The 12,517-nt window shown below is 36.2% G+C and overlaps 1 protein-coding gene across 1 annotated transcript; it reads left to right on the top strand.

Moving 5' to 3' along the window:
• The first annotated feature begins 5,754 nt into the window (after nt 1-5,754).
• On the top strand, nt 5,755-10,936 carry LOC113075087 (uncharacterized). Its single transcript, XM_026247810.1, has 5 exons — nt 5,755-5,878; nt 7,110-7,301; nt 9,273-9,761; nt 9,838-9,907; nt 10,489-10,936. Exons 2-5 carry the CDS (start codon nt 7,145-7,147, stop codon nt 10,556-10,558), a joined length of 786 nt encoding a protein of 261 aa, XP_026103595.1. The 5' UTR covers nt 5,755-5,878; nt 7,110-7,144; the 3' UTR covers nt 10,559-10,936.
• Nucleotides 10,937-12,517: the final 1,581 nt, after the last annotated feature.

Genomic DNA, 12,517 nt, shown 5'->3' with positions numbered 1-12,517 from the left:
ACCACCAGCTAAATCATCTTTTCACTCTGCTGAACATTGCCTCACTATTCCTCATTGCATGTCACTCCAGAAGCTTCTTTCAGAGCTGAACTTTATCCTCCGTCCCGATCTCGTCCTCCTGTCCATCCTGAAGTACCCGCCGGCTAACACTCAAACACATCCACCTCCTTTTCATTATTTTCATTTCCAATTCGACACCCCTTTTACTGTATCTGGGATCTATGCAAAAAAGTTTAGAGTTAAATACAAGGTGTGCATCCATTTGGATTACACCATTTTAACATAAAATATAATAAACATCACTGGATGTATAATTGTCAGTAAGGCATTAATGAATTTCTGCACTGTGTGGGTGTACATATTTATTCTAAATTCAGCATAAACCTGTGAATACAATTACATTTATTCAGTTGAAAACATCAGATAATATCAGATTCAGATCAAATATCTTCATGGTTAACTAATAGCATTTATGTATGACTGGCATTGCATCACATTAAGCTTTTGTGAGTTAGGTTAAAGACTTTTTGCTACTGATTGTCGAGAAAGCAAACAAATACTGCATGGCCCTTGAAGTGTGTGTATATAAACTGTACCGAATCAGTGCTTTTCATCAATAAATGTGGAGAGTTTTAGATTTTCACTGAAGGTCGATGCCAGTGGATCAGTGTGAATGACAATGCCATACAGTGAGGCTTTGTGGATGTGCACAGACCAGAAATAAAACATTAAAACCTGTATGTTGACATCTATTCAGCTATTCCCAGGAAGAGTTGCATAAAACATGAAGAATGGCCAGTGTTTGAGAAACAACATTTATTTTTCTAGTCTGTTTCACTTCATTAAGTACAAGCGTCCATGCCACAGTGTTTACAAGGGACTCTCATGGACCGAATGCATTTATCCCCGTCGTCATTTTACAACTAGAGACATATTTGAACTCTCAGAAGAGATCTTGATGAATTGTGTCAGACTGGAATGTACACCAGTGTCAGACTCTATTATAATCAGTCTTTACCTTTTTTGGGTCTACAGACAGATTCATGCAGTGAAAGCGGACCGTAAGTGACACACGGCTGAAGGAGGGTAAGATCAGCCTGTGTTTCAGCTTTCTTGTGCTCCAGAGAAATGGTAATATTTAGTTTTGAATCTAATTGAGCTTTATGAGGCGGTTTACAAGATGTCGGAAAACTCTGCCCTCTCTCACACACATGTATCCTTATTGGGATTTCTTATTCATATCTAAATGGGTTTCGGTTATCATAGATGACCCAAATCCTAGAATATACCTCAAATTAATTATTTACTATTATTTATTATTTCATCAATCTTGAGTCTTTGTTTCTTGTGTGTGATGCCTCCACTGAAATTGAGTCGGGGTTTGCTGTTCGCCTGGGAACATTTCAAATCCTGAATCCCCACAGTCTCAGGATTGGTTTTGTGGCATGGAAGGCCATTAATAAAAACTTTTAAAAGATTTTTATTGCATGACCTGATGTAAAAAAAGAAATCAAAGCATGCATTTGAAAAAAAAAAAACATGCACTTGGTTAAAAAAAAAAATAAGGATAAGGAAATTGAAGATAAGTAATCCATGCAACTTTTTAGCAACTATACTCTTTCAGTCAAAGCTAAAGGTTTTAGGAACACTTACTATTTGGACAGGAACTTCAGTGATGCACAGCCCTGTAAGAGCAAACCCCAGCAGATTTCAACATCATAAAAAAATAAAAACATGGGAATAAAGTAGTAATTATAATCATTTATTTATGATTTAAAAATGAACTACAATTCAAAAGTTTGAGATTGGTAAGTATTTTATTTTTTTATGAAGTATCTTCTGCTCACTTTATTATATTTAAAAAATACAGTAAAATTATAAAATATTATTACAATATAAAGTAACTGTTTCCTATGTGAATTTATTTTAAAATGTAATTAATTCCTGTGACGCGCCGCTGAATTTTTTCAGCTCTCTTTTATCCCCTTCATCTTCAAAACCTCATTTTCTCCTTTGTCTTTCACTCCCTCCCACCACCATTTCTGCTCATTTGTTCTTTCTCTCCCTCTTCCTGTAAAACGGTCAATCAGTTTGGTTTTATCCCCCTTTTCTCTGTATTCTCTCAGCCTCATTAATATGGAAATGAGTTTGATTAACCACCAACTGACTTGTAACCTTATTGATTTACATTTCAATAAGAGAGGAAGAGATAGTCAACACAGGTAAGAAATCAGAGATATTCCCTTTTTAATGAATTGTTCTGTCTGAACCGCTCTTCTTGAAAGTAGGATTAGTTCCATAAAGCCAGCACAATGAAGCAGCTTTTGGTTCTTCTAAAGGTGGATTTCTGGTAGGCGACTTTAATATAAACATCATAACACGTCACATCGGGGATTTGCATAAAAATGTGAAAATAAAACATCTTACTTCTGCATTGAAAAATAAACTGGACGAAAGATAATGATAATAAGTATTTTAATGGCAGTGCATTGAATTACAGCTCAAATAATGCTGTTTTTAAGGAGAGGGTGCTGTTACTTTATCAAGCTTATGATTTTCACCTGCTGAACTGTAAAACAGGTGAAAGAAATCCCAGATTTACATTGAAGGAGGGACTCAAGTCATAGAGACCAAAAGATCACAGAGAGTGTAAATATCCACCTAGAAACCAATAAGAACACCCTTGAAAAACACTTGAGACTGAATTGCCAGCTTTTGCGTGAACAAACACCATGTTCTTCAGAATCGCTTCATGTTTTCTAAAAATTCAGGGGTGAAAACATCAAAATATTAAAATGCAGTTCTTACACCTCGTTTATGCTGAGCGTGTATGTGATGAATAACATCAAGCATGACATTAAAAGATGAACGTTCCTGTTTGAATCTGAGCTCATCTCTTTCATCTCACCACAAGCATATTGTAGATGAGTCTGCGTGTGTGTATAAAGAGCGCCTGTGTGTGTGTTCTGGGCTGGAACAGACAAAATCAGAAACAACTTATTAACTACAAGTTCAACTGAAGAAGAGGGTTGTGTTTAGAGTTCTGCACTTGAGTTTTGGACGTGCAGACTAGAAATCAATGCAAGCAGCTCATAAAGCAGCTCATACAAGATAAACAGAAGCTGTGCTTGAGATTGTTGCCAGTGATAAACACACAACAGAAGATGATTTACAGCGTGTGTTTGCTTTCCTCTGTGCACGCAGCCAAGATGATGAGGGAGGAATCTGGAACGAAACAAGGCATGAAATACAATAAAGGTTATATAAGCTACATAGTGTGGTACAATAATCAACACTAGACAGATAGATAGAAAGAGTTTGAATGTGTTTCTTCATAAGTTGTAGTGTGGCACATAGACGACTGTGGATTGTTCCTACAGTAAGGCTGTTTATTAACTATACAAGGAAAGAACAGAGAGACATTATGAGAAGAAAGAGGAAAAGAGTCTGAGAGATGTAATTGAATAAAGAGTAATCCTCCAGGTCAAGTGTTCTTTTGTGCTTTTCTGTGTGTGGGATTAACATTGCTCTCTGTTGACCTGACTGAACCACAATTACAACAACCTTTACACACACACACACGCACGCACGCAGACACACAGACACACACACACACAGACACACACACACACACACACACACAAACATGCACGCACCAAACACTAAAAAACCAAACCCTCAACATGCAGAGCTTTAAAATGCTCACATTTTTTTAAACGACTTAGATGACTATATATCTTTTACAAGTACTAACTATTTACATTAAATACAATCAAATAAACTATAAAGCACTTATTATTTTGTAAGTAAACTGAAAACACAGTGACAAACAGCAGCATTGAAATATTGTTCTGTTAAAATAATGCGTAAAATGCCATACAGTCAATACTTTGCTCTGAAGTTCATTTAAAGGAACTGTCAAGTGAAACAATTCACTTAAACGAACTGGCCTCCTTAATGTTTCTTTCGAGAGGGGAAAAAAAGAGAGGAATTGCTTTGATCAAAAGTATTTGGCCGTAAAGTCGTGAGTGCAATGCAAAGTGAAGCTAGTGTCTAGTCACACTGCAACTCATTAAAAGCAAGCTTGTTATTGGAAAAGTTATACCTGAAAAAAAATGTAGTAAAGTATGTAGAACAATAATACTCACCTCTATGTTTTATTTACTCTGAATCAAATGCTCAAACCTAAACTTTTAATCTATTTCTCAGATTTTTCTTTCTGATCTAATCTATTTCACTTTGTCCACTGCAGGAATCAAGCTTTCTGTTCTTCACAAGGCCACTCTGAACACAAGATGTGATTAATGACCGAATGCTAAAATGGGCTTTTAATGAAAGATATGTGGAGACAGCAGCAGCCTTCACTCTGAAAACAGATTCAGAAAACGGCTGTTTATCCATCATCTTAATGGCCTGTCCTGTTCATCTTATGAAAACATTTCAAATGCAAGTGTTGACACCTGCCTCCTATAACGCCAAATAGATCAGACTTTCTCAAATCCTCTCTCTGGTCAGCCAAAAACCCCAGCTGAGGTCTGGTTCACTCAAGCATGCAGGTGACAAACAACGGTTGTGAAATCTGACATTTTATTACAACTCTTCCAAGCATCAAACCTGCGTCTTTGAGTTCAGCTCGAAGTCAAGATGTGTGCATCACACTCTTTAAAATAATGCTTCGTAAAAGAGGTTTTCACAGAGATGACATATAGAAGATCCATTTTTGATTTCCCAAATACAGTTTCCATGAACGATTCTTAAAAGAATAGTTTATTTTCTTAGTGTTAAAACATTTGAACAGTCTACACTCTTAAAAAAAAGGTTCTTTAGCTTTTTTAAATCTCCACACCATGAAAAGCATGGTTCATCTAAGAAAGGTTCTTTGGGGAACCGGAATTGGTTCTTTTATGGAATCACTGGGGAAAAAAAACCCTTTTTTAACTTTTATTATTAAGAGTGTAAAGAACCACTATAAACTTTTGTGGAAAGGTTCTATTACAAGTTCTTCATGGAACCATAGATGCCAATAACAAACCTTTGTTTCTAAGAGTTTTGCCATCAGAAGTTGATGTCAGACTTGGTGCAACAAGAACAGTTTGGTTATTGAGCAATGTTTATTCCAGTTCTAAGCTCATATAAAACATAAAGGGCCTCTAAAATGTTCACAAAATATTACTAGAAAAAAATGGGATTGTATGATTCTGTCTGTCTGCTGAAAATCATCTACAAAATTTCAAAGCGAAATACATATTCAAACCATAATACCCACCAACATAAAACAAATGAACTCTACGGAACGCACCTGATCATTAATTCAGCAGTGCAACTGGCTCAAAAACATTCCAGAGCAACCGATGCAGATAACATCTTCACAAAAGCCTCTACTGTTGTCATAAGGAGGGATTTTGTGAATGTTGGAGGCAATAAAACCAAAAGTATAATGCTTCAGTTCTGTGGTTTACATCAAACGCTAAAGGAAAATATCCAACCATCACTTATAAACTTAGTTTGAATCAGAAATTCAAATGTGTATTGTGTGGTACTGTACTGGTGTGATTATTGACACTTTGCATTAGCGGCTCTCGTCTCTGTATTTGAATAACCCACATAACAACTAAAAGGGGCTCTTATCAGGTGACAACTGGAGTTTAACATGTGGAGTATTCAAACACCCTTTAAGTACACTGTACACTGAAGGAATGGTAAACAACAGTGGAAGAATGAAGCTTTTGTCACAGACGTTGACCTGCCTGTCCTAAATATTAGTCTTGGTGTGACCAGCGTACAGTGCTGATGTGATTAAAGGTCACAGCGTGTATATAAGAACGACCAGCAGACCAGTGTCAAATCACCAGCGAGCATCTCCCCAGCAGAACCTCTGGTAAGAAGTTGTGCTTTTCATATTTGAACATTTGATATTTAATAAAACCATTATTTATTTACTCCGACAGGCACTTCAAGTAGCACTTAATGACATTTTGGTTTGTTTTGAGTAGTGGTGGTTTATAACATGTTTTTTTTAATCGTGGAGCTCTAATGTGTCAGTTGGAGCTCATTTTAAAGTGTTTTTCTCCACAAAGTGACTTAATTTAATTTGAGGCCGAAACAGAGGAAAGCGTCTCCTCTTGTGTGTCTCTGACAAGGGCTGACAGTGAAGCAGTTGTTGAGCTTCTTTCTCTCTTTATAAATGTGTCTCACGTCTGCTGGGCTGTTATCAGCACATAAACATCTGCCCACTTATACTACTTAAGCTCAGCGTGCCTCTCCTTTTATCTCCTCTCAAATACACACCCAGGACAACAGTGGCCATTTCTGGACCTGGTTTGGCTGAGAACAAAAATGAGAGTAGGGCTAAACAAAACAATTCGATTTTTTTCAGTTTTATTTTATTTTATTTATCCATTTTTCGTGTGATTTTATCATTTACCATGAGATAGTTTTGCCGAGTCTGACATTGTGAGAAAAAAAAATCACAAATTGTTGGTCTCATGATAATGTGTATCACTAGCATTAATTGTATTTATTTTTTGTATATTGCATGCTATTTGTACACAGAAATTGACTTTGCTGTGCATGTGATATGCACACATTTGACGTGCATATAATACGCAGTTTTGCGTGCATATTACATACACCTTGTTGGATATGCATTTTGGCATACCCTATACCCTATAAAAATTTGCATGTAACCCACACCCCAACCCTTCCCTTTATGCGTATGATATGCACGAGAAAGACAAATAGTACGCCAAATAGAAACAGAAAATTGCACCATTCATGAGATTGCGTTAAACAGATGATAATATTCCATTAAGCACCCACTGAACTTATCATCATCTACTTTAAATGCTCGAGCACACAATTACAACAAAACTGTATCATTATAGTTATTGCTGGGAATTGGTCTTTATGTTATAAAATGGAGCTTGTTTCTTTCCATTTTTGTTGTTGTTGTTGTTAAATAGGCTAATAGCTCTTTGGTAATTAGTTAGCATTATACAATAGTCCATGCAGGTTGTCAGGTGGAAATGGACATTGTTTGAAAGGGACTTGTTAAAGAGGATATTGATTTAACAGTGCACAATTTCTGTGGATTTCCTTGTTCTCTGTAGGCTATCATTTGATCCACAGCGTTCTCTCCGTGAAGATGTTGGCGGCGTTGGTTCTGGTTTTGCTGGTGTTCAGTGTGTCTGAGGGAAGGATCATGAGTAAATGTGAGCTGAAGGAGCAGCTGGAAGCATCTCAGATCCAGGTGATTAGATCCATTGGAGACCAAACGACCAAGGACAAACACATCGCTAGACGTGAGTACATAGTTTCTGCTCTAAAAATGACAAAAATCAGAACACAATCTCATGGAAATTTGAAATAATTTCACATTTTGGCGAATAGGTGTCTAAATCATATGAATTTCAACAATCTCATTTGTAGCTACATTTTCGTAAACCCCACTGATAGTTAGGTGTAGGGATGGCCTAGTTTTATTTTAGTTCCCAGAATGTTCGGGTAAAAGTTAAGATAACATTCTCTAAAAACATTCTAAAAATGTTTACTGATAACATTGTTAGAACATTATCATCTAACATTCTAATAAAGCTTCCCATCACACTCGATGTGGACTAATATTGCTCAGAAGTCAGATTTTGATTGAAAGTAAAACCCAACCTTTGTTTGATGTCTAGCTCCAGAGTAAATAACTTCAAAAACAGCATTACCAGCTTTCATTTCATTTCTGACATACATTTACAAAAAGTCTTATTGAGATTAACAGAGGTTTAGATATTGATGTTTTATTGAAAATAATAGTTTGGTTTGACGTCACCATTATGATGATCAGCAGTAGGCAGCTTGACTCAAACTTTTCAGTGCTAGTTTTTATTTGGTTGCTGTAACTATGTTTATTATGGCAAAAACAGTGAGAAAAAATTGTTTAGCCTTTGGCTACTTGCTGATGTTAAAACTATCCTCATGTAGCGATCTGATTAACTGATCTCATCTAGAGTCAGATCTATACTCTTAACTTTGTATTGCATAAGTTCAACAGCATAAGATCCAGCAGTGTTTTAATCAGATAATCTGTATTATTTCTGTCTGTGATTTTTAAATCACATTGCTCACAAATCACTTTTAAACACTGAATAATTAGACACACACAGACATCAAGAATCAGTGTATGAATACAAAAATGGTGACATGCTTCATGCTGCAATGCATTCTCCGAGCCATGGATGAGTTTTGTATGAGTCACCCAGAATGCATTGCAGCATGCCACCATTCATTGTTGAGATGCATTTATTGATTTTTGATGTCTGTATGAAAATTCTTCTTTTTTTTTTTTTTTTTTAGTTCTTGAAAGAATCTTATTAAAATTCGGCTGGGTCTCAGCCTGTAGAACCATTGAGTTGCCATAAAAAAAGTACAACTAATACCATAGATTAGATTGTAGAAAACCAGACTGCTACGTGATGATTTTTTAAACATCATCAAGCAGCCAGTATCATCTTATCATGAGTTATCTTGATGTTTTTGCCATAATAAACATAGCTACAGCAAGAAAAGCATTAAAACCACACGTGTAAAATTGGCCAATTAATTCCAAACACTGATCACCATAATGGTGACATCAAACCAAACTATTACTTTTAAATAGACATCAACATCTAAACCTTTGTTAATCTCAGTAAGACCTTTTGTAAATATATGACAGAAATAAAGTCAATCTGATTTATAATCATTTTAGTTGGAAATACTGTTTTTGGAGTTATTTATTGATGTCGGCAAATGTTGAGTTTTTACTTTCAACCAAAATTTGACATCTGTGCAACATTTGAGTCCACGCACAATGTCCAATGGGAAGCTTCCTGATTATATCTTAATTAGAATGTTAGAGGATAATGTTGTAACAATGTTATCAATAAACATGTTTAGAATGTTTTCAGAGAATGTTATCCTAACTTTTAGAAGAACATTCTGGGAAACTAAAATAAAACTTGCTGCTGAAAACATTCCCAAAACATGTATTGCTCTTGGTACTTTCTTATAACAATAACATTCCTAGCTGGGGGACCTTCATGTTTTCATAAAACAATAAATAAATGTTTTCTTACAATTCAAGTTTCATACATTTTTTTTTTTTGTGAATTCAGTATTAAAGATATTTTTGTCAAATTTACGTCATTATTCACTAAAAATTCAACCCTCTGCTGTAGCTCTCAAATCCCATTCATATTTTACATCACCAAACATCCCAAAATTATTAATTTGATTTCTTTTAGTTGTTTGTAATTTGGAAAACACTTCCGGCTTCAACACCAGCCTCGTCACCAGCATCCAGATCAACCAAGATGAGATTAGACCTGCATTACAAATTCCCCCCAAACCAAAGGAGGAAAAAACCCCAGAAAAGGAAGAAGATGATGAGAGACTGGAAGAGGAACACATAATCCCTGTTAAACCACAAAGTCCTCCCAAGGGAAGACGTGCAAGATCTCTCCCCGAGGGCAAGAACGTTGAGATGCTAGAAGCAAAGGAGCCTCTCTGGACCTGGCACCATGGTCTCTTCCCCGAAAAGATCCCTGCAGACTCGTCTGGAAGTGGTCCAGAGGCGATGTCCGAGGAGGACAGCTCTGAAGAGAGCTCGGGGGAAGAGGGGCGTGATGATGTCATCGCCTGGAACCTGTTGGGAATCTTCCAGCTGAGCGACCGCGTGGCCTGTGATCCCGGATCGAGCGCATCGCTGAACCTTTGTGGTCTTGAGTGCAACGGTGAGTAGAGGACAAACACACCATGATATATTCAAGCAATTTTTTATGTCATCATGTCTTTATTTTGTCTTGAAAGCTCTCGTTGATGATGACATCTTTGATGACATCGCTTGCTTGAAGATTTTGGCGGGAAGCAGCAACAAGTTGTAAGTTCACTCATGCATTCGCAAGGGTTCAAATGCATATATGTGACCACAAAACCAAGTGTCAATTTAGCGAAATTAAGATATATATGCATCATCTGAAAGCTGAATAAATAAGCTTTCCATCTATGTTTGGTTTGTTATGGTCCTACAATATTCGGCCAAGATACAATTATTTGAATATCTGGAAACTGTGGGTGCAAAAAAAAAAAAATCTAAATACTGAGAAAATCACCTTTGATGTTGTCCAAATTAATTGTTGACAATACATATTATTAATCCAAAAAATATGTTTTGATATATTTACAGTAGGAAGTTTACAAAATATCTTAATGGAACATAATATTTACATTATAGCCTAATGATTTTTGGCATAAAAGAAGAATTAATCATTTTGACCCATACAATGTTTTTTTTTGGCTACTGCTACAAATATACCCCAGCAACTTAAAACTGGTTTTGTGGTCCAGGGTCACATATGATCTCAAATACCTTGTTTATAGCAGTGGCTTGAGTCCCAAGAAAGTCCTGTGACTGATCTCTAGCTCTGAGCTTCATAGTAAATGTGCATTTATGTGCTTCAGGTTGGCAATGCTGCAGGTGAAAGAGTGTCGCTCTGTCCTTCCTTCCAAATACTTCGCTGAGTGCTCCTAGTACATCCAGGCTGATGAAGCTTCTCCATCTGAAGGCTGAAACATCTTCACCACTCAACGGTGGAGCCGTTTTTCAATCATAAGGAAACTCTACACTTACGTATTTGCACATTTAAAAACCCCATGACCTTTTGTTAATGTATATCAGCTTTGACATCATTTATATGCTAATGTACTCCTAAACCCTGAGAAAATGAACTTTTATGCATTTGAAACCTTCAACTTCCTTTGTCCAATAAAAAACTCTGTAGAATAAAAATATACCTTTTAAAGCATATATAAAAGGCTTGCTCATGGCAAGAAATAACGTTTAGAAAATTATGATTCATGCCTGTGTCATAAACTCAAAGCAAATAAACAAGAAGTTTGTTTTTCTTTATGTCTTTATCTTCTCAAGGTTATAACCTTCTATAGATGAGTTTAATCTTGTTCTTTATCTTTATTTTTTTTATTTTTCTTAATTATAATAATATTTCACAATATTCATGTTTTATCAAATAAATAATGGCTTGGTGACCAATAGAGATTTCTTTAAAAAAACATTTAAACATCTTAACAAGCCCAAACTTTACAGTAATACTCTAATACCATAATATTGCACAACTGTTGGTCTTCACTGGTTATTGTCAATGTAAAAATGCAACAGTGTGATGGTTCCCATGAAAACTGTGCTAAAATCGTCAAATGGTAATGAGCTCATTCTGATGATGTTGGGGATCCAGATAAAGGACGTGCTCTGTAGTTATTTTGGGATGTTTTTAAAATCCACAGTGAAGGCTGTAAACCATCAACACAGCTCATATTTAAAAGTATGCAACTATTTTTAGTGACAGTAAATCAGAGACAATGTCCAAACAAACCTCAGGACTCAAGTTGTTGTTTTTTTAAGCTGGGATGTTGCCACATTTTAGTTTTTTTTAACAAAACCAGATTTGTGTGTGTGTGTGTGTGAAAGACTGCAAGCAGAAACACAGAGTTTGTCATCCGTGCGTGACACAGATCAATAACTCTCAGAAACAGATCTGCCATGACAGAATCTTACGGTTTGACATCATCTACTGAGATAGACTTCAATCTTTTCTCACACAGTACCTTCAATCCATTTTATTCCCCAGAAGCCTCGAGGGCTCTTCACAGGGCCGTAATGACCCCCCAATTTTCTCTGTGGTTTTCAAGTGGCCCGTGGACGGCCTGAAGCTGACCGCTTGTTCCCGGGTCACTCCACAAAGGTACTGGGCCGTAATGAGAAGGAAGCCTAGACCTGAAAAACCTTTAAACCATGAGGAATAAAATGGAAAGCAGTCGACTGAGAAATATAAATTGCACAGGTTCTTTCAGATGAGAGCAGAATCCACTTCAATAAATAAATCAGTGGTGTATTTCATATCTTTTCATATTATTTTTTTGCCTTTTTTAATAAAGTATTTCAACCTTAGTTAATGTTTCACACAAGTAGTTTGGGAAATAACCAATGCCTCCAGAATGAAATGCGATATCCTGAATTTTATTTAGTTTTTGTGTTCATGTGTTTGCACACACTTTTGGGCTTGAATGGTTATCATTTATTTTCATGCTAAAATGACACTGAGTTTGTTTTGCACTTACAGATGCATCTCCTAAACCAAACTAATTTAGAAAAAAACTGAGAAACCTTATGTGGCTCGAAGAGTGCAAGGTATTCACAGAGACACAAGCTTAAAAGGTTTGACATTTGAGAAACGGTGGGGGTGGGCTGTCATCATCACACCCCTGCCGGCTAAACAAACCACACCACAATAAATACTCAGTAAAAAACTGAAAACTAACAACATGTTGTGAAAAGAAACACCCTTGAAGCATGTACACTACAAAAACCAAACAAAGGTTGGGTAAAATTACATAAATGCTAATGCTGTGCCGATTTGTGTTTTAATCACTTCTCATGAAAAGGTTATGAATAAATATGCAAGAAATAATACTT

The sequence above is a fragment of the Carassius auratus genome, unplaced genomic scaffold, assembly GCF_003368295.1.
Source record: "Carassius auratus strain Wakin unplaced genomic scaffold, ASM336829v1 scaf_tig00016366, whole genome shotgun sequence".
Lineage (NCBI taxonomy): Eukaryota > Metazoa > Chordata > Actinopteri > Cypriniformes > Cyprinidae > Carassius > Carassius auratus.
The sequence above is the reverse complement of the archived record's forward strand: the minus strand, read 5'-3'. Positions and strand labels throughout refer to the sequence as shown.